The following is a 24,658-nucleotide window of genomic DNA, read 5'->3' on the forward strand; positions in this document are numbered from 1 at the left end:
CAATTCAAAGTTGAGAAATATGAAACTCACATAAACTGACTGGTCTAGGACTCCATACATAGAGAGTAACAGTGTCAAGAGTTCGAACCCACGTTTGTCCTATTTAAATGATCACTGCGGTAAACTGTAAATAGGACAACGCAAATGTCAAATATAAGCAACAAAATTCACCCCTATTTCCGCGGCCTACCCAAATTCACTGGGACAGGCCCTCTGCTGACACCCCGGAAACCCCCGCCCCTCGCCCGCAGCCGAGGACTAGGTAAGCAGCGCACTACGGCTGTTCCCCGGCCGGGCGGGGAGGGGCAGCCCCGCCCACCGCTCCGCTGCAGCCAATAGCGCCTGCGCCACGGGGGGCGGGGCTGCCCCTCTGATTGGGCACCTCCGGGGGCGGGGCCGGGCAGCGAGCACCGGGCACCGAGTGGAGCGCGAACCGCCGAGCGCCAAGTTCTGGGTTCCGGACTCGCGCGGCAGGTGTCACGTGGTGGGCACACAGTCGGGCGCGGGTCGGCAGGTCTCGGACTCTGGCCGCGGCGGCAGCGCGGGGCCTCGGGGTCGCTGGGCTGGTGTGCGGGACCCTGTTCCGGTAGGTGGGCAGCTTCAGGTGCCAGGACATCGGTGTCGCCGGCGCTCTCGGGGTGTGCGCTCTCTTTGTGGTGTGCGCCTTGTCGCCGCGCTTCCCCCGCAGCTCTGAGAAGCCGGAAAAGGTGAGGGGCGCTTTGTTAGTGGCCGGGGTGACGGGTGAGGGGCGAGAGGGCGGCGAGCCCCGATGCCCGGTCCCTGGTCACCGGTCGGTGCAGTAGGGGTGGTGGGCTCAGCCTTTGACACAGATGCGAATGCTTATAGCTGATAAAGTAGCCGCTCCCCACCGAGCACGTTTCTCGCAGAGCATGTTCAATTTAAGTGCACCCTTCACCTGGCTACAGAATCCCCTGTGCTGCAGGTGGAGGGCTATCACGTAGCCCATTTTACAGACGAGGAAGGTGAGGCTCGACTAGAAGAGCCGATTTAGGCGCGACCCTGCAGATCGCAAAATGGCAGGGCCCGGAATCAAACGGAAGCTTCTCAAGCATTGCATATATGGTCGCGCTGCTTTTGGAGTGCGAGCAGATCCCTGCGGGGGAGGAGCTCCGCCTGTTGTCTGCAATCTGTCACCCCCCCGTGCTAGGAGACAAACGTTGCACTGTGGGGTGTGGGGTTCTTGGCCCCGTGCCCTGTGCTTCGAGGTCCTGGAAGTTAAGTGACCCTTGATCACACGAGGCCAGCACAAAACATGTCCCTTTAGTCAGGCAGTTGCCGGACTGGAAACACCAGTTCAGGTTCTTATGGAATCATATTTTAAATTTCTTACTTGAGGGAACATGCGCTGGAGGTGGGCAACCTGTGCTTTTATTTAGCGCAGTGTCATGGGAACGTGGCTTTGGAATTAAAGGTAAACCGGAGTTCAGATTCTGACTCCTTGTTGTAGGACCTTAGACCACTTAGCTCTCTGAGCCCCGGTTTCCTCCTCTGTATACTAGGGAACACAAAATCTGTGTGTGGGACACACAGATGGCGTTCAACAGGGTCGTTCCCTCAGGAGACTTCTGGCTGGTTCCACCTGTGTGACAAAGGCCCTGGGAAGATTTGGGGCCATGGGGAGGCTGATGACCTTGGCAAGTAAATTCACTTACCAGGTCTGTTTCCCTGGGGTTGAGCTGAGGATGCTGCCACACGTGAATGACATTTCCCCAACAGAAATATCCAGCACTAAAATGATAGGAACGCTGCAGTGGGCTGTATCCTCAGCCCAGATTACTGAGTGGTAACAAAGTGGTAACAAAGATGGCCCGAAGGTCCCTCCGTTTCTTTCGTAAGAGTAGTAGCTGGTAGTTCTTGAGTACTTACTCTGTGCCTGGCACTGTTCTGAGTGCTCTGTGTATGTCCGGTGGCTCATTTAACTCTCCCTGCCAGCTCAGAACTATCTTCACTTCTGGGTTTTATATGAGGGGACTGAGAAACAGGTGCCAGTAACTGGGGTTGCACATTAGGAAGTGGAGAGCAGGATTTGAACCCAGCAGGCTGGCTTTAGCAGTTGCCTTGGGTGTGGTCTTACACTGTTGGGACGTGGGAGGTTTGGAGGGGTCCAGCTTGGGAGGTGTCCCCCACCTGCTTTTTGACATCGGGAACCTTGATCTCCCTCAGTTGGGTTTCTCTAGTTGTTAGTTTCAGATTGCACAGATGGATTGAGAAATGGCTTTAAGACCAAGGTTTCTAGAACACAGTTTAAAACTTGTCAAGTATGTTCGGTCAAGGTGAAGAATCTCTTCTCCCATCCCTGTTCTCACCCTTGGTCCTTCCAAGTATCATCTTTTGGGCCTCTGCTTTGTTCCCCAAGCTTCAGCCATGTGGGCCTGATTTCTGGCCCTTAACAAGTCAAACTTCTTCCCATTTTAGGGCCTTTGCACTAAATGTGATAAAGTGAAGAGTGATTTAGGAGGATAAGGTGTGTTTGCTCTTACCCCAGATCTCAGAAGCTTGGCACCTTCCCACTTCAGATCTCAGCTTAGACACCTTTCACGGCTTGGCCTAAAGAAGCCCTCCACCCAGGGGCGCCTGGGTGGCTCAGTCGGTTGAGCGGCTGCCTTCGGCTCAGGTCATGATCCCAGGGTCCTGGGATCAAGCCCCGCATCGGGCTCCCTGCTCGGCGGGAGGCCTGCTTCTCCCTCTCCCACTCCCCCTACTTGTGTTCCCTCTCTCCTGTCTCTCTCTCTCTCTCTCTCTCTGTCAGATAAATAAATAAAAATCTTTATTAAAAAAAAAAAAAAAGCCCTCCACCCATTTATTGTCCTCAGGGCAATCACTACCACCTGAAATTATCTTGTGAATTTCTTACTTTTTTGTTTGTCTGCTCCTCATAAAAGCAGGGCCTCTGTCCTTTTGACCCATGTATTCTTGTTCCTCACTCAGCGCCTGGGACATAGGAGTTGCTCAATAAATATTTGTTGCAGGAATGAGTGAATTTACTGTAGGCTAATAGTAGCAGTAGAGTATAGATCTCTTAAATATCAAAAGCTTGTTTTGAACGAAATATAGAATTACTGTATGATCCAGCAATTCCTCTTTGGGTCTATACCCAGAAGGCTTGAAAGCAGGGACTTGGTATTTGTTCATGTTCATGGCAGCATTACTGACAGTAGCCAAAAGGTGGAAGCAACCCAATGTCAGTGATGGAAAAATGGATAAACAAAGTACTGTGTGGCGCCTACATACAGTGGAATATTATCCAGACTTAAAAGGGAGGGAAATTCGGACACGTGCTACAACATGGATGAACTTTGAAGACCTCATGCTATGTGAAATAAGCCAAACACAAAAGGGCGACTGTTGTGTGATTTCATTTACTGAAGCACCTGACATAGTCAGATTCATGGAAAGTAGAGTAGTTGTTACCACCAGCTTGGAGAGAAGAGAATGGAGAGGTGTTTAATGGGGGCCCAGAATTGCGGTTTGGGGTGATGAGAAAGTTCTGGAGACTGATGGTGGTGATGGTTGCACAACAATGTGCATGTATTTAATGCTACTGAATTGCACTTAAAAAATGGTCAAAATGGCAGAGAATGACAAATACCATAGTGGCTTCACTTATATATGGAATTTAAGAAACAAAAGGAACAAGCAAAGAAAAAATAAAAAAACAGACTCTTAAATACAGAACAAACTGGTGGTTGCCAGAGGGGAGGTGGATGGGTGAAATAGGAAAAAAAAATTTTTTTTTAATAAAGATGATTTTTAATTTAAAAATGGTTAAAATGGTAAATCTTATGTATATTTTATCAGAGTTCAAAAAAATGAGGACAAAGTTCAAGGTATGTTATTTTTCAGCCAAACTTCAGACCTCAGGAAAAGATGTGAAGTATGTCTTCCCTAAATATATTAGCTAAAAATGATGATCTTCCCTGTGCTTCTTAAAAGATACACAGTGTCAGGATCTCTTCCTTGTTTTATCAGCTCCCTGGTCATCTGTAAATCTGGTCAAGTTGACACATAAATTAGCTATTTATATTCCAGGTCTTTGTCTTACTGTAATTCAGATTGCCCCGGGATATAATAGATCTATTTGACTTAGTAGAGACAATAGATTGTATCTATAGTAGGTATAATTGACTTAATTGAAACAAGACAAAGAATCTTGAACTCTCTGCTTTTTTTTTTTTTTTTAAAGATTTTATTTATTTATTTGAGACAGAGAACAAGCAGAGGGAAGAGGACAGGGAGAGGGAGAAGCAGGCTTCCCACTGAGCAGGGAGCCCAATGCGGGGCTCGATCCCAGGACTCTGGGATCATGCCCTGAGCCTAAGGCAGATGCTTAACTGACTGAGCCACCCAGGTGCCCCTGAACTCTCTGTTTGAATAAAGAATAGAAACTTTTTCACGGTTAAAACAAAAAGCTTCATCTGGACTCAAGAAGGGTATGGGTTTGGGGCACCTGGGTGACTCAGTCCTGCATTGGGCTCCCTGCTCTGCAGGGAGTCTGCTTCTGCCACTGCCCTGCCTGAAATAAATAAATACACTCTTTAAAAAAATAAAAAGAAGAGGGGTGCCTGGGTGGCTCAGTTGGTTAAGCAACTGCCTTCGGCTCAGGTCATGATCCTGGAGTCCCGGGATCGAGTCCCGCATCGGACTCCCTGCTCAGCGGGGAGTCTGCTTCTTCCTCTGATCCTCCCCCTCTCATGCTCTCTGTCTCCCATTCTCTCTCTCAGATAAATAAATAAAAAATCTTTAAAAAAAAAAAAGAAGAAGAAGAAGGGTATGGGCTTAATAAGAGTGTGGATTAAGTACCCCACGTCGGGGAAGAAGGCTTGATCCTTAGTAGTTATAGGATACAGGGTAGAAAGTTCCTCCCCGTGGGTGGGCCGTGAGAGCAGGAGGTCCTGGTCCCACATGCAGCTCTCCCCTGGGGCTTCAGAGGTAACTGACTCAGAATTAGCATCTTTCCCTAAGGAAAAGGCTTGCAGCCAGGACACAAGGCCGCAGGTCTTCTGCGGAAGGGAAGCCAGTGAGCGTGGAGATGCAGGTGGGGACTTTGCTCCTTGTCCTGAGGCAGAGTGCAACGGAGTGCCTTTCCCAGAATGACTGTAGATCTGGCCTGCCTTGGAGGAGGAGGAGGGCTCCAAACGGACTTTAGTTATTTGGCGTTTGAGCAATATCTTCTCTGTGTTGCTTGCCACCTTCACGTCCTTTTTGAGTAATCAATATTTAAAAGAAGCTTGGTCTTCGAAATTCTAGGACCAGAGCGCCAGTTTTGGCTCTTGTGCTTTTTTTTTTTTTTTTTTTTTTTTTTTGGTGGGTTTACCACCTGTCGAGGGCAAGTGTGTGGGCTGATGCAGAGAGCCTTGGGTTATATTGGCCTTTCTTGAGTGCGGGGATCAGATTGGAAAAAAGCTCTGGGCATAGTGCCCAAACCATTTTCCCATCTCGCTCTCTCCACCTGTGACAGCAACGTGGACACGCCCAGCCACCTTCGAGGCTGCCTGCCTGCCCTTGGCAAAGTAGGCCTGCCGTTGCTGCAGAAGCGTGCATTACACTGAAGCCGAAGTGCTTGCAGAACGTGGCTTATTCCTAATCCTCTATGCTTGAGTTAAAATCATGGCTGCTTTGAAAGCCTCAGTGAGGAATTTCCCAGTTTCTTCTTGCTAGTTCTACCGGAGGTTAAGGAGGATGGATCACTGAGATTTGGGAATACTGGGCTGTTTTCTTTAGCCACTTTCCTTGTTTTATCTAGCTGCATGAAGTCACCTGTTTTGCTCGCTGCTGGGCAGGGCTCCCGTCTGTTTCGGTCACCACCGTGTGCCCAGTACCGACCCTGTGGCTGTCACGGGGAAGGTCCCTGATAAATAGCTGGCAAATGAGTGTCCTGAAATGAAAACATAGCAAATTGATGGAAAAGTCCTGAAAAGCTGCCAACTACTGATTAGAGGAGGTTGGTTCCTGGCAATATTTAAACTTTCTCACTGGTGGATATTCCACTGCCCACAAATTGTCATTCTCTGCAGGAACCTAGGTTACAAAGCTTGCATTTTCCGCTCAGCTCTATTTTAACAGGGTGTGGTTTTCTGTTGAAAAACACAGACATGCAGATCTGACCTGTGGTTTTTACCGGAGGGTTTCTATTTAAGCAAAGAGCGCATGCCTTACCTCGTAGCTCCTACAGTAGGACGTCTGTGGGGCACTCAGATTGTGTGTTTGGGAGTTTTGAGCCCATCCTTCATGGCCAACCTGCCGTTCAGCCCTGGGCTGAGATACTTTTTCTGTTCTGAGCCTCATTTTCATTACTTGAAAAATGGGAAGAATAACACTGAAGTCTGCAGTTGGTTTGTTCAATTTGGCAAATATATCTGGCCATGCTGGGGTTCTGTGTGGGATTAAAAAAAAAGAAAAAAGTAACACTGAGTTCTTGCCTTCAAGGCACCTGGTTTAGTTGGGGAGCTACCCAGGAAAGGTAGAGGGAAGAGGGGTACGGGGCTATCTCTAGGCTGGGGCAAGCCTCAGAGGGAGGGCGGAGAGTTAGTTCTCTCCACTAACAGGATTACGAGCTGACCTCCAGAGTTCCAGAAGGAACCAGAAGTTCCTGACATGGTGGTTTTGCAATAGAAGACCGTCATGTTTACCCAGCGGTTGTGAGGGTAGGGCCGTAAGACATGTCCGTCCTTCAGCAACTTGGGAGAACCAACAGGTTGCCATGAGCTTTAACTAAATTTAATGCTGGGAGTGTTTCCATTTTTTAGGCAAATTGAAACCAGTACAGTGATGACTCAAGTCAACGGGGCTCACAAGGATGCTGCCCTGTGGTCGTCGCATGATAAAATGCTGGTACAGCCCCTGAAAGACGGTGACACCGAGGTGAGGCGCGGGGAGTCTTGTTTAAATCGCCTGGTCTATTCCTAAATAAACCTTCCTCGGGACAGCCTTGCAGTTAGCAGAAGAGGGCCAGATTTAGAGGTGGTGGCTGACAAAGTGGCTAAAAGTCCTCCGTGGAAGGCGCCTGGGTGGCTCGGTTAAGTGTCCGACTCTTGGTTTCAGCTCAGCTCATGATCTCAGGGTCTTGGGATCGAGCCCTGAGTCAGGGTTCGGCGCTGAGCGTGGAGTCTGCTTCAGATTCTCTCTCCCTCTCCCTCTGCTCTTCCCCCTGCTCACTCACACTCACTCTCTAAAATAAAGAAAAACAAAAGCCCGCTGTGGGGAGGGAAATAGGGATATTTCTGGGTTTCCACAGAGTGCAGAGCGCTGTTCTGCCTGCTCTGGAGGAAAGGGGCACTGGACGGGCCATTGAGATCTGACCTTTTTCTTCAGGTTCAGATATCTAGACACCGAGAAGCATCTTTTATTTATGTGTTTTTATAACAGCTTTATACGTGAGAGATCATTCACTTACCATATAAGTTACCCACTTAAAGTGCATATGTCAGTGGTTTTAGCATGTTCACAATCAATTTTATTTATTTATTTATTTATTTATTTATTTATTTGAGAGGGAGAGAGAGAGAGAGAGCATGAGTAGGGGGGAGAGGGAGAAGCAGACTCCCCGCTGAGCAGGGAGCCCGATGCGGGGCTCCATCCCAGGACCCTGGGATCATGACCTGAGCTGAAGACAGACACTTAACCAACTGAGCCACCCAGGCGCCCCTATTTTATTTTATTTTTTAAAGATTTTATTTATTCATACGAGAGAGAGAACAGGAGCAGGGGGGAGGTGCAGAGGGAGAGGGAGAAGCAGACTCCCCGCTGAGCAGGAGCCCGATGCAGGGCTCAATCCCAGGACCCTGGGATCATGACCTGAGCTGAAGGCAGACACTTAACCAACTGAGCCACCCAGGTGCCCCCCACAATCAATTTTAGAACATTTTTATCTCCCCCAAAGAGAAACCTCAAACCCATGAGCAGTCATCCCCGTACCCCCCCCCTCCAAACTCCCCAGCCCGTGGCCACCACTGGCCTACTTTCTGCCTCTGTGGGTTTACCAAAGCAACTTTTATTTTAAGGACAAAGAGCAAGGAATAAAGTCCGGGAGGGAGAAACTTGTGAAACAGGGATGAAAATAACAAGATGGTGCAAAATTAAAAATTAGGTGGGATACTTATTTGAAAGATCATTTTCTCTTCAGTCTTTTTGTTTCCCTTAATTCATTGTCTTCTATGAATTCCTCCCTAAATGCTAAAATCTGAGGAAGATTTCGGCTATTCTCTTCGTGCTATGGGAGTCTTTGTCGGGTTATTTGGGTTATGGTCAGCTTCTGCGGGCAAAATAGGACTCTCTCCTAGCGTCTCATCTCTTTAATAGATTATGGCTTTGATCCGAGCAAAACACCAGCCTAAATCGGCCAGATGTTCACCGGTCACCATCCCTTCTCTTCTCATCAGGTTTACAACATCATCAAGAAGGAGAGTAACCGGCAGAGGGTCGGGCTGGAGCTGATCGCGTCAGAGAATTTCGCCAGCCGAGCAGTTTTGGAGGCCCTGGGCTCTTGCTTAAATAACAAGTACTCCGAGGGGTACCCAGGCCAGAGGTATGTGAGTACCATCAAAGGCCTGCTTCTGACATAGGGATGGGAGCTGCCGAGTCAGTCTAGGGTCTACACGCCCTGGGGATTTCTCTTCCGCTCCTGTCCCGTCCGTAACTTGTCTGCGATTCCCAGCATGTGGCAGCGCTGATGTTCTTGGAGCAGCTGTCCTCGTGGTCTTTAGCAGTCCCTTTGGGGGCTTTCTAGAATAACAGGCCAGTCCCTAAGGAGTCTGGAGCTGCTGGGCCGTTGTCGAGCTTCTAGAAAAAGGTCAGCGCTCTGAGGGATGCCGTGGAAGGTGGTTGTTGCTCTGTGAGTAATGGAGTCGTGTCAAGAATGATCCGGAAGCGACTACTTACTCCATCGTGGCTGCATTAGAAATGTTGGATTTGGTCAACTCCTTCACCCTGCGAACCACAAGAAGTTCTGTTCATTTGTGGTTTTTTACAGTCATCAGCAAAGATGACGACTACAGAATTTGACTTATGGTTTTTGCAGATTTGTGTATTTGTGTCCCAAAGGACAGGGAAAAAGAAGGGTTCCCCCCTCGACCCGCTGTCTGCCACTCCACCCCGAGATGCCCCTGGAGCTCTTTGGAGAAGGGCCGAGAAGCAAGTTGAAGGCATACTCTTTCTCCGCCCTGAATAACTGCCTTCCCCTCTGCGCCTTCAAGGGTTCACCTGGTGTTTTCACAACCAGTAGCTCATTTGATCCTCGGGGCTGCCCTACAGGGCAAGGGGGGCCGTTTTCCACGTGTTACAGATGAGGAAGCCCAGACTCACTGAGGTTCAGTGACTGCTCAGGGTCGCACACAGCGGATGTTTCCACGCTGTGGTCTCGTAAAAAATGAACATCAGGTCTTTCTTGCTGGTTCCTGGCACTGAGCTCCTAAAGCCCTTGGAATTCGCTGGTGGTAGGCGTGTCTTTTGTTATTCTCAGTGACCCTTTGTTGACCAGGCTTGAGTTTACGTGAGGTGAGGTGACCGAGGGTGGGGCGCCTAGATGCAGAAAGACCAGATAGGAGATTAGAAGGTCAGAGCTTTTGGCCCTCTCCCCAAGCCTCCAAGGCACCAGGGCTCCAGGGGAGGCTGGACTCCGTGGGGCTTGTACCCATCGAGGTGCTGGGAGGGTGACGTGCCCTCCCGTAATGCCCTATGCACCTCTTCCCTTGGGCTGCCCTTGAGTTGAATCTTTCATAATAGACCAGTAATCATACAGAAAGCACTTTTCCTGAGTTTTGTGACTTGTTCTGGTGAAATGAGTGAGCCTGAGAGGAGGTTGTGGGGACCCCCAAATTTGTGGCCAAGCGGGACAGCGGTGTAGGTAGCCTGGGGGCCTAGGACTTGTGGCTGGTGTGTGAAGTGGGGGCAGACTTGGGAAACTGAGTCCTTAACCTGTGGCATCTGCGCTAACTCTGGGCACTTCATGTCAGAACAGAGTGGAATTGTTGGGACACCCAGCTCGTGTCCCAGATTTGGTTGTTGGTGTTGGAAAAAAAAAAAAAACCACACACATACTCCAAATCCCAAGCTGTCTCAGGGCTTCCAACATTTCTGAGTTGACCTTGTAGAAGAGACTCTGACGGATCCTGGGGGTTTCTGTCCCCACGCAGTGGACACAGGGACACTTGTCCTTTTAGAGAGGTGAAGCAGGTGTTACCTGGCCCCCTGAGGTGGTTGAGTTCCACTGTATTTACTGCTGTGGTTTGAGGGCACCCATTAATCCCTGGTAGGCATTTCTCCTCCTCTGTGAGTCTTGTCCCAAATGAAAATAGATACGAATGAAGAGGCTCCACTTTCTTGTAGGTGAAGTTTACTGGAAGAACATGGCTTAGATCCCAGGCCCAAATCGGGCTTCCGAACCCCTTGCCCCGAGTTGAATTTCCAGGCGCGGCTTGGGACAGCAGTGGGGAACCGCGGGGACATTTACCGAGTACTTGCTGACTCTCATCAACCCTGAGCTCCCACTTTTTCACATTTTAACATCTCTGAACTGGGGATGGACCTGACTGACACCAAGCCATTATTTCATCGAAAACACTTCTGTCTTTCTCGGCGATCAGTGAGAATACGGTGGCCTTGTAATTGAGGGTGAAACGCAGTGCTGTGTTCTAGGCATCGGGCTGAGCGTGACCACGGTCACGTTCATGCATCCCACAGCCTGACTGGCCTTCCTGAAGGTCTAGCACTCTTCCTCAGTCATGGGCTGCTCTCCTTCAAGCTCGGGGAGACCACACCCTTCTTTGGTGACAAAGCAGAGCATGTGACGCTGGAAGGGCCCTTCCAGATCACTCAGTGAAGCCCCTTCCGGTTCCCAGACTTGTTCACGGCAGCATTATTCACAAGAGCCAAGAGCTGGGAGCAACCCAGGTGTCGGTGGGTGGATGAATGGATAAGCAAAATGTGGCCGAGCCACATAATCGAACGCCCTTCAGCCTTAAAAAAGAATTCCCGTCACACGCTACATCGAAGATGAACCGTGAGGACTTTGTGCTACGTGCAATAACCCAGTCTCCAAAATGTGGATACGTGTCATGCCGCTGTGGGCTATCTAGAATTGTCAGGATCAGAGTGAAAGGAGAATGATGGCTGCTAGCAGCTGTGGGGAGCTGCTCCTGCATGGGTGTAGAGTTTCAGTTTTGCAGGATGAGAAAGTTCCAGAGGTCTGTTGCACAACAATGAGAATCTACTTAGCAGTGTGAAGTACTTAATACCACTAAACTATATGCTTAAAAAAGGTTAAGATGTCAATTCTGTACTATGTGTTCTTTACTAGGATAAAAAGAATATATATATTATTTATTTTGAGAGAGAGTGAGCCAGTGTGAGCGAGCACGGGGTGGGGGGGAGGGGCCCAGGGAGAGGGAGAAGCAGACTCCCTGCTGACCAGGGAGCCCAATATGGGGCTCAATCCCACGACCCCAAGATCCCATGACCTGAGCCGCAGTCAAGAGTCGGGCACTCAACCGACTGAGCCACCCAGGCGTCCCAAAAAGAGTATATATATTTAATTTAAATTTTTGAAGGTTTGGGGCGCCTGGGTGGCTCAGTCACTGGGCATCTGCCTTCGGCTCAGGTCATGATCCCGGAGTCCTGGGATCGAGCCCCACATCGGGCTCTCTGCTCAGTGGGGAGTCTGCTTCTCCCTCTCACTCTCCCTCTGTACGTGCTTTCTCTCTCAAATAAATACATAAAATCTTAAAAAAAAATAAAAATAATAAAAATAAATAAAAATAAAAATGTCTACTGAATTGAGTTAATACGATTATTAATATACAGATAAAAACAAATTTTCATATGTAATTATTAAACAAGTAAAATTTTATTAGAACTGTAAAAACAAAAAACAGAAGAACTTTCCAGCTCTCCATGCCCACCAGCCCTGAGGAACCCCCATTCCCCATTCTGGCTCTAGGACTTTGACTGCTCTTGGAACCTGATATAAGGGGGAACACACGGCTGTAACTGGCTGATGTCACTCAGCATATTGACAAGGTCCTCAAGGTTCATCCGCACAGGCTGTCAGAATTTCCTGTAGACGCGGAGGTACTCGCTCAGTCTCGCGGCTGACTTGGCACGGATGGAAGATGAGTGGCATGGGGCTCGGGGGACTCGTTCTCACTGCTCCTCCACTTTTTTTTCTTCTGTCCCAGCCCGAAGCTTCTTTGGCCTCTGTACGAAGCACAGAGGTTCGGGGCCAGAGGGGGCCTAAGTCGGCTTTCTCCCGCAGGTATTACGGCGGGACCGAGTTCATCGACGAGCTGGAGATCCTCTGTCAGAAGCGAGCGCTGCAGGTCTATGGTCTGGACCCCGAGTGCTGGGGGGTCAATGTCCAGCCCTACTCAGGTAACTGCCACATCCAGACGGGCCTGGGCTGCCCCCTGCCTGCTGGCGTTCCCCGAAGGCAGTCCCAAGAAGGACTGCCTGTAAACCGAAGTGAGAAATAGGCTAAGCCCCTCCTGGGTCTGTGCATCTCTGTCCATGAGCCTTGACTCCCTCCTGACTCCCCCCTCCTGAACACTCCTGTCCCTTATGCTCGGGGTTTGCTGCAAGGGAGCCTCCAGGGAGCTGGGGGGACTGCACAGTGGTGGCCCGGCCCGTTCTGTCCACTCCTGCTTGATAGCCTAGTGGCCAAGCTCCGGGGTCCTGCTCGGGGCCTCATGGGACCTTCCCCTGGCCTCGCGTTCCAGGCTCCCCCGCCAACTTCGCGGTGTACACTGCCCTGGTGGAGCCCCACGGGCGCATCATGGGCCTGGACCTGCCCGATGGTGGCCACCTGACCCACGGGTTCATGACAGACAAGAAGAAAATCTCTGCCACATCCATCTTTTTTGAATCTATGCCCTATAAGGTAAGAGGGGGTCTCTCTCTGGGGCTCTGCAGGCCTTTTGCTCAGAAAGCCTCGGTGTTTGCTGTACCTGCAGGAATAGATGGTCCTATTCCTGAGGTGCTACCGGATGTCCCCCCCTTTGGCCATCTGTCACCTCCCTGCCCTGGGGACTCCTCAGGCATTCGGGGCACGTCAGGGGCAGCTAAAGCACAGGGAGATGGGTCTCCTGGGTACTGGGGGCGGCCCTGCTCAGAACCCCCCCCCCCCGCCATCTGGAGGCAGCCCCTGCAGGTGGGAGGCTGGGGCCAGCGCCGCACACCCGCGCCCCAGCCCACGATGTTCTGGAAGAGCCGGCCCCTGCACCCCGCTGACCCTCACCGACTGGTCAGCAAGCCACAGCCTATACGAGCCACGGGCCCGGCGTGTGGCTGGCACGTAGTCGTGAGGGGCCCTTGTCATTATAAACAGTTGGGTCGGAACAATGCACGGACGACACATGGGCTCACGGGGGGCGGGGGGTGGTGGCTGATGCGTAAACTGGATGCCGGTGATGGGGACAAAGGCAGTAACCTGCACGCTGGGTTATGGGGCAGCCCGTGCACGTGGTGACTCTCCCTCTCGTCCAGAAACCACTTCCTCCTGCTGTTTATTGTCCCGTGGGCTGGTCCCCATTAGTCCACGGGTCCCACCACGAGCAAAGGTCCCAGGGCATCCTTGTGCTTGGCTGAGTGTCAGACACGGGATCTTAATCTTTTAGGAAAGTCAAGCCAGTGTTCCTTCCGTCTTGGCATTCCGTGGTCTTTGCTGAGTGCCCTTGACTGTTCGCCCGTTCCTTAGCCTTTGGCTCCGTCTTAGTAACCGTGTGTGCTTTTTGTGTGCAAGTGACAGTTCACTTGTTTTCATGGCAAGTGCAGGCATTTCTGGCCACAGGTATCCTCATCGGCCAACACTGACCTTAAAGATGGATTTTGAAACATTAGCGTAATGAGACGATGCTCAGCCTTTGCATGTAGAACACAAAAGCCAATTTCTGTCTTTCCTTTTTTTTTTTTAAAGATTTTATTTTTTTATTTGAGAGAAGGAGAGAGAGTGAGAGAGATCATGAGCAAGGGGGAACAGGAGACAGAGAAGCAGACTCCCCGCCGAGCAGGGAGCCTGATGCGGGGCTCAATCCCAGGACCCTGGGATCATGACCTGAGCCGGAGGCAGACGCTTAACTGACCAAGCCACCCAGGCGCCCCTCACAAGCTGGTTTCCACAGTTTCTTTCACTACGGAAAGAATGGTGGCAGAGAGGAATCACAGACTTGTTTTCTGATCTTAGAGGAGGCCTTGGGCAGCCTTACTCTTTAGCCCAATGTCCTCCATTACTCAAGAGTCTCTTCTTTGAATTAATTAATTAAAGTAGGCTCCACGCCCAGCACGGAGCCCCGTGTGGGGCTTGAACTCAAGACCCTGAGATCAAGACCTGAGCAGAGATCAAGAGTCAGACGCTTAACCGACTGAGCCACCCAGCCTCCCTCCCCCCAAGAGTGTCTTGGGTGCAGGCTGGAGGCTCAGTGGTGGTGGGCCGGCAGGGGTGTGGAGTGGCGGGCCCTGGGAGCTTGGCCAGCTTGGGCAGCAGGAGACACAGCTCAGCCGCCAAAGGGGCGCCTGTGGGCACCGGCCCTGTGCGGGGAGGAGACACAGACCTGCCTGGCCCCCGGCATTAGATGCCATGCCCCTCCTCTGCCCCCGACCCTGCCTCCCTGCCCTGCGTCTCCTGGCCCCTGCCCTCTCCATGGGGCTCTCTCTCACCCTCTAGGCAGCCGCCCCATACAGGGCCAAGCATTCCATCTCCATGGGGAAACAGCAACTCGAACCTTCTGTCCCCTCGTCTCTCCTCTGTGTCCAAGGAGTCCCCTCCCCGAAGGTCCTAAGTGACAGAGGGGAGGCTCCTTTCCTATCCCTCCACACCACTCTGGCCCCTCTGCAGTTTCTGACAAATGCCCGTGAATTCTCCAGGAGTGGATTTTTTTTGGTTGAATGTTTAGCATTTTTTTTTAAAAGAAAAACTTTAAAAAAAAATCCTGTAAGTTTAAAAAGCAGAATGTGGAAGGGAGAGTAGCAACACATTTTGGGGGGGGGGGGTTGGGTAATTATGTGTTTTAAAATTTTTTTAGAATTATGTCCGTTTTTTTACTGCGGGTCAGCTGTTGATTTTCTTCAAGGTTTCTCTGCCAAGTTCAGGTGCCTAGAAAGAACCAGTTCATTCCCTTTGAAACAACCACAGCTGGTCCTTCCATCTGCCTTTCCAGATGAGGTCTCGGCTGCTCACAAGCTTCGTGTTGAATTGGAAAGGGGTGGCCACCAGACCCAAGCCTTGCCCCCGGGGGGCAGGGGCTCCTCCCACCGCCTCCTCCCCGGAGAGCTCCCGTGCCCCACACCCCTAAAATCTTTCCCTTTTTACTTCCCCTTGGCACAAATGCTTTAACGCAACTTTAATACACTGATCTTACTAAGACACGTGTTGCCAAAAAGGGGAAAAAAAATTGTTTGACGTTTCACATGTAGATGGATCCACAGTGTATCTGGAATCGATTTCTGTGGGGGGCGGTGAGGTGGGCATCCAGGTAACATTTTTCCACGTGGCCATCCAGTGGACCTAGTGCCACGTCCTGGAGGAACAGCCTTTCCCTGTGGTGTCACTGTTGTCCTCGATCGGGTGACCCTCTGTCACTAGGGGTCCCGTTTCTGGGCTCTCTTCTGTTCTTGTCCTTCCACAGACATGTGCTAGCTTAATCAGTGTAGCTCTTTGTGTTTTTAAATTTCTCCCAATAATGTTTTGTGTGGGGCGCCTGGGTGGCTGAGTCGGTTAAGCGTCTGCCTTCAGCTCGGGTCATGATCCCAGTGTCCTGGGATCGAGTCCCACATCGGGCTCCTTGCTCAGCTGGGAGCTTGCTTCTCCTTCTCCCTCTGTCTCTCCCCCTGCTCATGCTCTCTCTCTCTCTCTCTGTATCTCTGTGTCTCAAATGAATAAAAAAAAAAAAAAATAGGCGTCTGACTCTTGATTTCGGCTCAGGTCATGATCTCAGGGTCATGAGATCAGGCCCCGCGTGGGGCTCCGCGCTCAGCGGGGAGTCTGCTTCTCTCTCTTTCTCTCTCCCCCCGCCCCGCCCCTCCCCTTATTCACACACTCTGTCTCTAAAATAAATAAATCTTTTAAAAAAATGTTTTGTGTGGAGGTCTTGTATATCTTTTGTTGGATATTTTATGGCCTTTGAAACTAATGTAATATTATTATTAACATTTCACTTCCTATTTTTTGCTGCTTATCTGCATGAATGTAGCTGATTCTGGGCTTTGACCCTGCATCCAGTGACCTTGCTAAGTTCAGTTACTAATTCTAATAGCTTGCCGCCAGAGGCTCGGCTTTTCCGGGTACACTGTCATGATGTCTGTGAGTAATGTCAGCTTTTTGCGTCTTCTGATCCTTGTGTCTTTCTTTCTTTTTCTGGCCTCTCTGTACTTGGACTAGAAGGGCTGTTAGCAGCAGCTTGTCTCTTTCCCGAAGGTAACGGCGTCGCAGCACCACATTGCGTGGTGCACGTTTGTTGTTCCTGTTTCGTTCCCGGTGGCTTTTTGGGTCCTTGTCCTTCCTGGGAGAGCCCCGGGGCAGGGGCTGACTTTTCCTCTGGGGACCCCTCAGGGCATCCTGCCTCCGTGAGCAATGCTTGGTTGTCCACACCACTAGTGCAGGCCAAATACACGGGCGCCCCGTCTTGCCCTCCAGTCGTGCCCTGGGACAGCTTTCCTGCATTCGCGGTGGAGGGGAGCGAACAGGTTTCGGGCAGGTACAGAAAGTCATCTTACCTCGATAGCTGGCGCAGGTTCAGGCGGGAGGGCAGGCCCGGCGTGGTGGAGGACGTCGCCCGAGCCTGCTGTCTCCGTGACATCCCACAGGTGAACCCAGACACCGGCTACATCAACTATGACCAACTGGAGGAAAATGCCCGCCTCTTCCACCCGAAGCTGATTATCGCAGGTGAGGAGCGGGGGGTGAAGGAACCGCCTTCGTGAGCAGCTCCCGTGCCTCTTAGAAAACGAGGACGTGGACATGTTCCCTAGCTCACTGCTAGTCTCTGCCTCGAAAGGCTGGCCTTCTGGGGTCTCAGTATAGTCTTTTCTTTCAGGACAAATAACTGTTTGCCGCCGTTAGTACAAGGCGGAGTAAGATCTGAGGCTGTTCTCAGAGAAGCATCTAGAAATGTTAACCCCTGACTAATTGGTGGAGGTGATAATAGCTAGGGGCCGTCCCAACCACCGTGAAGAGGCACCTGACCTGAAGAGGCAGCTCAGAGTGGTTGCCTTTGGCACCAAGATGTTTTGGGGGGGTAGTTGTCATTGCCGTTCTCGGGGATGTTGCAGGGAGAAAGTTCCAAGCTGTCGAATGTGCCTGTCCGGGGGCCGCTTTGCAGGTTCGCACTTCCGGCGACTCTCAGCTGGCCATGGGTATCTCTGACTCGACTCTGTCACCTCTGCCATCTCAGGAACCAGCTGCTACTCCCGAAACCTGGACTACGCTCGACTGAGGAAGATCGCGGACGACAACGGGGCGTATCTCATGGCCGACATGGCGCACATCAGCGGGCTGGTGGCGGCTGGCGTGGTGCCCTCCCCCTTTGAGCACTGCCACGTGGTGTCCACCACCACCCACAAAACCCTGAGAGGCTGCCGAGCCGGCATGATCTTCTACAGGAGAGGTGCGCTTTCCAGGTGTGGGGTACCGGCGGGGTGCTGGCGTTGGCCTTTCTCCTCTGGGGTTCATGTTCCATTTGGGGAGCTGGGAAAACCCGGGTCGCTTGATGTGTCCCTGCAAGAGCTACTTAGGAGGGGGCAATGGCGGGCTGCTGAAGAGATCTGGAAAGAAGCTCTGAGCACAGCTCTTGCCTCATTCCTTGGGTGTCCGGGTCTTGGGAAAGGAGGAAGGGTATTGCGCTGTGGGACAACTAGTCCTCCCTACAAGAGCTGAATGGAGGTGCGTGGCTGGCCAGGGGCTGCCAGAGGCCTCACGGTGCAGCCTTACTTTGGTGAACTTACTCTGGTCCAGCATGCCTCTCGAAGAGGATGACTCACAGTAATCAAACCATAAGACACTGATGTATAAACCATAGTTACCAGTGTAGTCCTTTTACTGAGGATTCTCTGTTGAATGCCTACAGCCCACACGTCCAAGCACTCCCTTTATTTTGGGATCCCCACACCTGGGAAAGCCAGATTCGTGATCAGATCGTTCAGCCCGTGGTGAGACCAGATGCACACCCACCCACAGAGAAACCGGCTCTCTTGGCAACTGGGTCTCTCTCCCCTGCAGTCTCCTTGTCAGGCCCCCTGGCCAGGGCTGGACACACCCACATGCCCGCGAGCCTTCTCAGTGCCCTGTTGTCCCTGAGGACCTTCTTCAGTTGTATGGACAGTTCTGAGGCAGGTCGCCATTGCCACCTGCCTGGGAAATGTTTGTTTCTTCCCACGAGTGCTGCTGTGTGGCTAGCCTGAGCGACTCCTGCATCGGCCACGTCCACGCTGTGTGATCCTCGGCTAGTTGTGCAGCCTCTCTGTGCCTCATTTCCATGCTTCCAGAGCGGGAATCGTTATAATAGCAGCCGTCCCTTCAGACTAGTGTTTGGAGCATTCATTCATTCATGTAAAGTGCCTCGAGCAGTTCCTCGCTCACAAGAAGCTCTGCAGAGACCTTAGTTACTACAACGGATTATTAACCTTTCTTCCAGAAAGGAATCTTAGTCCTCATTAGAGCCTTATTATATAATTAATATATATCATTATACAAATGAGTCTTCTCTCCTTCAAAGTAACCGTCTTGGAAGACTGCTGTCTTGGACAGGTCTTTGAGGAAATATGCCCAAGGCATAGTCTTTGTTACAGTCTCAGTGGAGGGAAATTATTATCCTTTGATTTCATCTGCGAAAGGGTGGTCTGCCCCCACTCTGCAAGCAAGGGGCCCCTGGCCTCTGCAGTGTGATGGACCAGGTCTCCTCCCCCAGGACCAGAGGCCAGGCTTGTGCTGTGCGCCCTGGAGCCAGTCTGGGTTGGAGTCCGGGTGGGGAGAAAACAGAGGGGACAGCCTGGCAGATGTTCCCATTCTGTTTTCCTTCATCCAGGAGTGCGCAGCGTGGATCCCAAGACGGGCAAAGAGACTCTATACAACCTGGAGTCGCTTATCAACTCGGCCGTGTTCCCAGGCCTGCAGGGCGGTCCCCACAACCACGCCATTGCTGGTAAAACGTCACCAGAGCCAACCTCGAGGCCTCGGGTGGCGCCTGGGGGGAGGGGGGGCTCCCTCATCCATGGCGGCCCCTTCACTCCTCGGTGGCGCCTAATGCCCAGCTTACCTGTCCACCAAATGGGTGGCAGGACCTGCAGGCTGGGGCGAAACCAGAGCGAGATCTCTGTCCGGGAGGTGCCAACCAGGAAGAAGAGGGAAACTGGTAACTGGTGTCAGGCAGGGACAGGGCGGAGTGATGACCACTCCGCTTCAGGGAAGGAATTCAACAATTAGGAGGCGGCACAGCAGAGGGGGTGAGCGGTTAGCGTCCAATCCCTGAGGAGACAAGTCACCTCGTCCTGACATCGCGCCCCTCGCGCCGCTGAGATCACCCAGCGGGCTGCCAGTGACTTACTCCTTCTCTCTACAAATGGCTTAGGAGATGTGATGACCTCAGAGTCGGTCCAGAGTCTTCCGTGGAACAAAGCGGTTTGGTAGAGGAGCCCAGGACGAAGGCACACGGCCTCCATTCAGAGACGCGCTGGTGTTTCTAAGGAGGGGAAGGAGGGGGCGGGTTTCCACGGGGTCTTTTCCCAGTCCCCCCTTTACACCTCCAGACTCCGGGTCTGCGGTCCCTTCAAGCCCTGGGTGATGGCATCACTCGCTCTCCAGCCACCCTGGGCCTTTTCCAGTCATTTCCACCAACACCGACGAGTGGCTTCGGGGCGCGCACGTAGGCAATGCCTACTTTGCTTTCTCCTTTACTTCCTGTGCCCCCTTCAGCGGCCCTTGGGATTGAACAAGGGACCGGAGGAGTCTGGACGCGCAGGTCAAACAGGCCTGCGCCTCTCTCCTGGCCTCTGGTCGGAGAGATTTGCACAATTTGGCATCAGAGCGGAAGCGTTTGGGGGCAGCTGAGTGCTCGTGTCCACACACTGAGCCTAAAAAGGACCGTAAAATCCATCTTGCGGGAGAACAGCTTCCCTGTGATAACCGTGTTAGCACGAAACTCCCATGCTCCTCAAAAAGTAGAGGTCTGTAGGGTCAGCCAGGTAATTGTACGATTAAAAATAGATCTCATTTGGGGCGAGGAATATAATCCACCCTCTCTCGGGTGGCAGTGAAAAGCAGGGAGGCCTGCGTGGAAACAAGGGGTGTTCTGTGACTCCTGGTCGGCCGGCTGGTCCCGTCCTGCCTTCCTGACCCTTTCTGTCCTCCCGCCAGGGGTCGCTGTGGCCCTGAAGCAAGCGATGACTCCGGAATTCAGACTTTACCAGCGCCAGGTGGTGGCCAACTGCCGGGTTCTGGCTGAGACCCTGATGGAGCTGGGCTACAAAGTGGTGACAGGTACCAACCGAATGCCCGGGGAGGTGCCCCTGCTCCTCGGGGTGGCATTGAGGCTCTGCGGCTGCAGCCGTGGGCTGAGTCTGTCACTGGCGCGGGAGACCACAGGTCCTCGGGAGCTTTGTGGAAGGCGTGCCCAAGGCCCGGGGAGTGCGCCGTGTCCACGTGTGCTTTATTTATTTATTTTTTTAAAAAAAGAATTTATTTATTTATTTATTTATTTGAGAGAGAGAGAGAGAGAGAGCACAAGACGGGGGAGCGGGAGAGGGAGAAGCAGACTCCCTGCTGAGCAGGGAGCCCGATGCGGGACTCGATCCCGGGACTCCAGGATCATGACCTGAGCCGAAGGCAGTCGCTTAACCAACTGAGCCACCCAGGCGCCCTCCACGTGTGCTTTAATACAACAGATGGTGCTGAGTAAGCTCCCAGGGGGTGGGCTTTTCAGGTGAGGGCCCGCTCAGGGCTGCCGTCCGCTTGCGTCCCTGCGGGCTCACGCACTTAGGATGGCAGCTTTCTGGCAGACTTTGTGATCTTGAAGGACAGCGTCGTTCTTCTGCTCGCAAGGCTGCTGTCTATGCCGCCAGTGGGGTGGTCTAGGGAGGGGCGTCCTGGTATTCCGCAGACTCGGTGCCCACTCCCTGCCCGCCGCCCTTTTCAGGGACTTCAGGCCCCTGTCTGAGGAGTGGGCTCGCCACCAAACTTGGTGAGCAGCAGAACTGGGACAAAAACTGGCTCCTCTGCAGTCCTGGGCAGCACTTTTCTCTGGTTCCCTCCACTTCCTTTCTTTCCTTTCTCCTTCGTCCTGCGCATCTGTCAGTAAGAAAGCCCTGGAAACCTCCGTGGGGACGGTGACCTTCAAGGTCCCTCGGGTCACTCGTCAAACTTGGATGTGCACACAGTCCCCCAGGCACCCTGTTAAAGTGCAGGTCTGACTCGGCAGGTCTGGGTTGGGGTCTGCATTCCAGCCAGCTCCCAGGTGATGCTGGCATGGGAACCGCACTTGGCATCGGGAGGAGTTAGACCAGACTCCCTCTGGCTGCAGACAGCACATGGCAGCCCCGCGCTGCCCGAGGCCTCACGGGAGTCTCAGGAGAGAAGCCTCCACCTCCCTGAGCTCCCAGGCCTGCCCACACCTGAGGGCACAGCGCAGGTGGCGGAAGCAGAAAATGGTGACCGTAAGCCAGCGTTTGTGATCACCTGCTTTGTGCATGGTGCGGGCGGAGTGCTGCACTGAAACGTTACAACAGCCTTGTCAATTATTGCTCTTCTTTTATTTTTATTATTTATTAATTTAAAAAAAATATTTTATTTGATAGGGACACAGCGAGAGAGGGAACACAAGCAGGGAGAGTGGGAGAGGGAGAAGCAGCGCCCAGCAGAACAGGGAGCCCGATGCGGGGCTCGATCCCAGGACCCTGGGACCATGACCTGAGCCGAAGGCAGACGCTTAACCGACTGAGCCACCCAGGCGTCCCGTTACCCTCGTTTCTTAGGAAGAGAGGACTCCGTCACTTGGCATGGAATAAAGTTTCTCTATTCCTACATGTCCAATTTGGTTTTCCAGGTGGTTCTGACAACCATTTGATCCTCGTGGATCTCCGTTCCAAAGGCACGGACGGGGGAAGGGCTGAGAAGGTTCTAGAAGCCTGTTCTATTGCCTGTAATAAGAACACCTGTCCAGGTAAGAATCCTTTCGGCCAAAGTTCTAGCTGATGGTAGCTGGGCTCTGGGGACAGACATGAAGGGATTCTGGAGAGGTACATACATGGGAGCAAAGTCGTGGCTCTCTCCCGGCCTGCTCCTTCCGACACAGCCCTAACCCTGCCAGGGGCAGAGAGGGAGGGACTGAGGCGGGCTGCTTGCAGTGCCATGGGCATTTGGATAAGGGAAGCAGGCGCCTCTGGAACAGGCTGGCTTTCTCGGGGTTGTAAGAATGTGGGTGATGCATCTAACACAGATGCTAGCCTCGCTTTGTGGAGGAGCAACCCCCTTCCTGTTTCAATACAGTGGCCCAGAGGGGCTGCTGTCTCCCTGGGCCTTTGTTCCTGCCTCTGGCATTTCAGTCAGCAGCACTCTGCTTCCAAGTCCACTTCTTTTGGCCAAGAGTCTTAAATGCACAGCGGTCAGTGGTGAGTTGGGGGCGGCCGAGGGACAGAGCCTGTTTATCTCGAAGGTGACAAAAGCGCACTGCGGCCCAGTGGACTGCGTCTGGGGACTCCAGCCTTGACATCCCGAGGACTTTTGGAAAAAGAGTTCCAGAAAGTAGCCCAGTTTATTCACAGAGGTAAGGATAAGCTTTGGAAGTCGGCCACTCTGAACTGTGCATGGAGTTTCTGATTGGGACCGAGCATTTCAGACCCAGCCGCTGAAGGACTTTCCATGTCCAGGCGCAGTGCGGGGGGACAAGGGAGAGCAAAAGTCACCTTAGCAAACCATCTAGTCTGTGAGAGGTCGGTAAACCCGTCCTGCCCAAGGAAGGGGGCACAGGAATCATTTCCGAGGTCCACCTTAACACCTACGGCTGTCATGCCCCCGCCACTGGGCGCACCCTGACAGCTGAGCCTCGGGTGTGTCTCTGGGGCCCACTGAGCCGCAGCACGGCACAGTTCTAGAAGCCTGTTCTATTGCCTGTGATAAGAACACCTGTCCAGGTAAGAATCCTCACTGCTCTTTCGTTCCGTACCTCTCCCGTGTTACATTTCTTTTGGCCAAAGCTCTAGCTGATGGTAGTTGGGCTCTGGGGACAGACACGAGGAGATTCTGGAGGGGTACATACATGGGGGCAAAATCGTGGCTCTCTCCCGGCCCACAGAGGACTCGTTTTGTCTCTTGCCGGCACAGGAATAGAACTGACTCTGCAGATTCAGAACGACGTTGGGGCCAAGGCCACCCTGAAGGAGTTCAGAGAGAAACTGGCAGGGGACGAGAAGCACCAAAGGGCCGTCGGGGCTCTCAGGGAGGAGGTGGAGAGCTTCGCGTCTCTCTTCCCTCTGCCTGGCCTGCCTGACTTCTAGAGGAACCCGCACCTGCCCAGGAACCACTTGCTCGAGGACCCAGTGCCCTTCTGAGAAGAGACGAAGAGCGGCCCCACGCAGGACCCGGCTGCGTCAAGGTCTCCGTGCCCTCTGAGGGGGTTTCTTTTGGGACTTTGTTCAAATTACCTCCTTCACGAATCAAAATTTGTTTTTAAGACCCTCTGTTAGTAATTTAGTAATTCTGGGACAAGAATCAGGGGGTTCACATGTGACCCTTTCTCTTGGCTGTATAAACAGTTCTTCTGGAAAAATGAAATACTTAGACTGGGTTCAGGGCAGACGACTGGAAAGACCCCCATAGGTGTACTCGCCCTTCTCTGAGTTCCTGGGCTTCCCCCACACTCTGAGATAGATGACCACCCGAGTTCGGAGCTGCCACCAGCTGCCCCTTCTTAATACCTTGTTAAGCGGAGGCTGCCAAAGGAGGACTGACTTAGGGCTGTGACAACTGAGGAGGGAAATTTTGAAGCTTCTGGTGAGTTCTATACAAGGTGCCGTGGGCTTTATCCACAGCAGCTCAGGACATCATGGGAGTGATCTCCTTCACCCCCCCATCCCTGGGGAGTGTCAGGTGCCATCAGGGGTGAGAACCAGTTGGGGGGGGGGTCCCGCCCTGTGCCAGATAACCAACTCCCTCCTATAATCAGGAAACCAAATGTCACCTTCCCAGAGAAACTTTATTTTTCACAAAGCTGAAGTGCGAAACATAGATGACTGTTTTTAATAATAAGCACAAATTTTTAACCACAGAATGTCTACAAGAATTATAGCTTTAAAAAATACAACCAATTTTTATATTTCAAAAATATCTGAACTCAAATAAATTAATTTCTTAAAAAGTACACTTCTCATACTATTTGTTTGGCATTGACTCTGGTTAAACTCTGGTGCGGCCACACCCCCGAGCTGCTGCCGCGCGTGCGTCCGAGGCGGGGCGCTGTGACGCGCGCAGCTCACGTGGGGGAGGACTCGGCGTTCACACGAGTGGACAGAGGAACATGCAGTAATAAAATAGCTTTCCAAAAATAACAGGTACAAATTCATCACAGACTATGCTTTTCACGCAGCCTTAAAAGGTGGCATTTTTTTCAACCCAACCTATATAGCCAGCCAGCGTTGGGCGGTCGGTGGGCGAGGCACCCCACGGTCC

At 52.2% G+C, this 24,658-nt stretch overlaps 1 protein-coding gene across 2 annotated transcripts; it reads left to right on the forward strand.

Moving 5' to 3' along the window:
• The first annotated feature begins 415 nt into the window (after positions 1 to 415).
• On the forward strand, positions 416 to 24,350 carry SHMT1 (serine hydroxymethyltransferase 1). Of its 2 annotated transcripts, none has more exons than XM_036073526.2 (12): positions 416 to 586; positions 6,768 to 6,882; positions 8,400 to 8,545; positions 12,269 to 12,384; positions 12,729 to 12,889; positions 16,810 to 16,891; positions 17,397 to 17,609; positions 19,026 to 19,142; positions 20,354 to 20,476; positions 22,038 to 22,154; positions 22,647 to 22,757; positions 23,315 to 24,350. In XM_036073526.2, the coding sequence occupies exons 2-12, from the start codon at positions 6,790 to 6,792 to the stop codon at positions 23,485 to 23,487; spliced, it is 1,452 nt and encodes a 483-aa protein (XP_035929419.1). In that variant the 5' UTR covers positions 416 to 586; positions 6,768 to 6,789; the 3' UTR covers positions 23,488 to 24,350. The 2 variants fall into 2 exon arrangements, with proteins under 2 accessions (XP_035929419.1, XP_035929417.1); XM_036073524.2 differs by having other exon boundaries at positions 417 to 707.
• The last annotated feature ends 308 nt before the right edge of the window (positions 24,351 to 24,658 follow it).

Source organism: Halichoerus grypus, chromosome 2 (assembly GCF_964656455.1).
Source record: "Halichoerus grypus chromosome 2, mHalGry1.hap1.1, whole genome shotgun sequence".
NCBI lineage: Eukaryota > Metazoa > Chordata > Mammalia > Carnivora > Phocidae > Halichoerus > Halichoerus grypus.

What these genes read in the sequence shown, in the direction of transcription:
- SHMT1 (XM_036073526.2), top strand. Translation starts at nt 6,790, where the DNA reads ATGACTCAAGTCAACGGGGCTCACAAGGATGCTGCCCTGTGGTCGTCG. An exon ending in TGAAAGACGGTGACACCGAG is followed by an intron (nt 6,883 to 8,399) that starts GTGAGGCGCGGG and finishes TCTTCTCATCAG; the next exon opens with GTTTACAACATCATCAAGAA. An exon ending in GGGCTACAAAGTGGTGACAG is followed by an intron (nt 20,477 to 22,037) that starts GTACCAACCGAA and finishes TTGGTTTTCCAG; the next exon opens with GTGGTTCTGACAACCATTTG.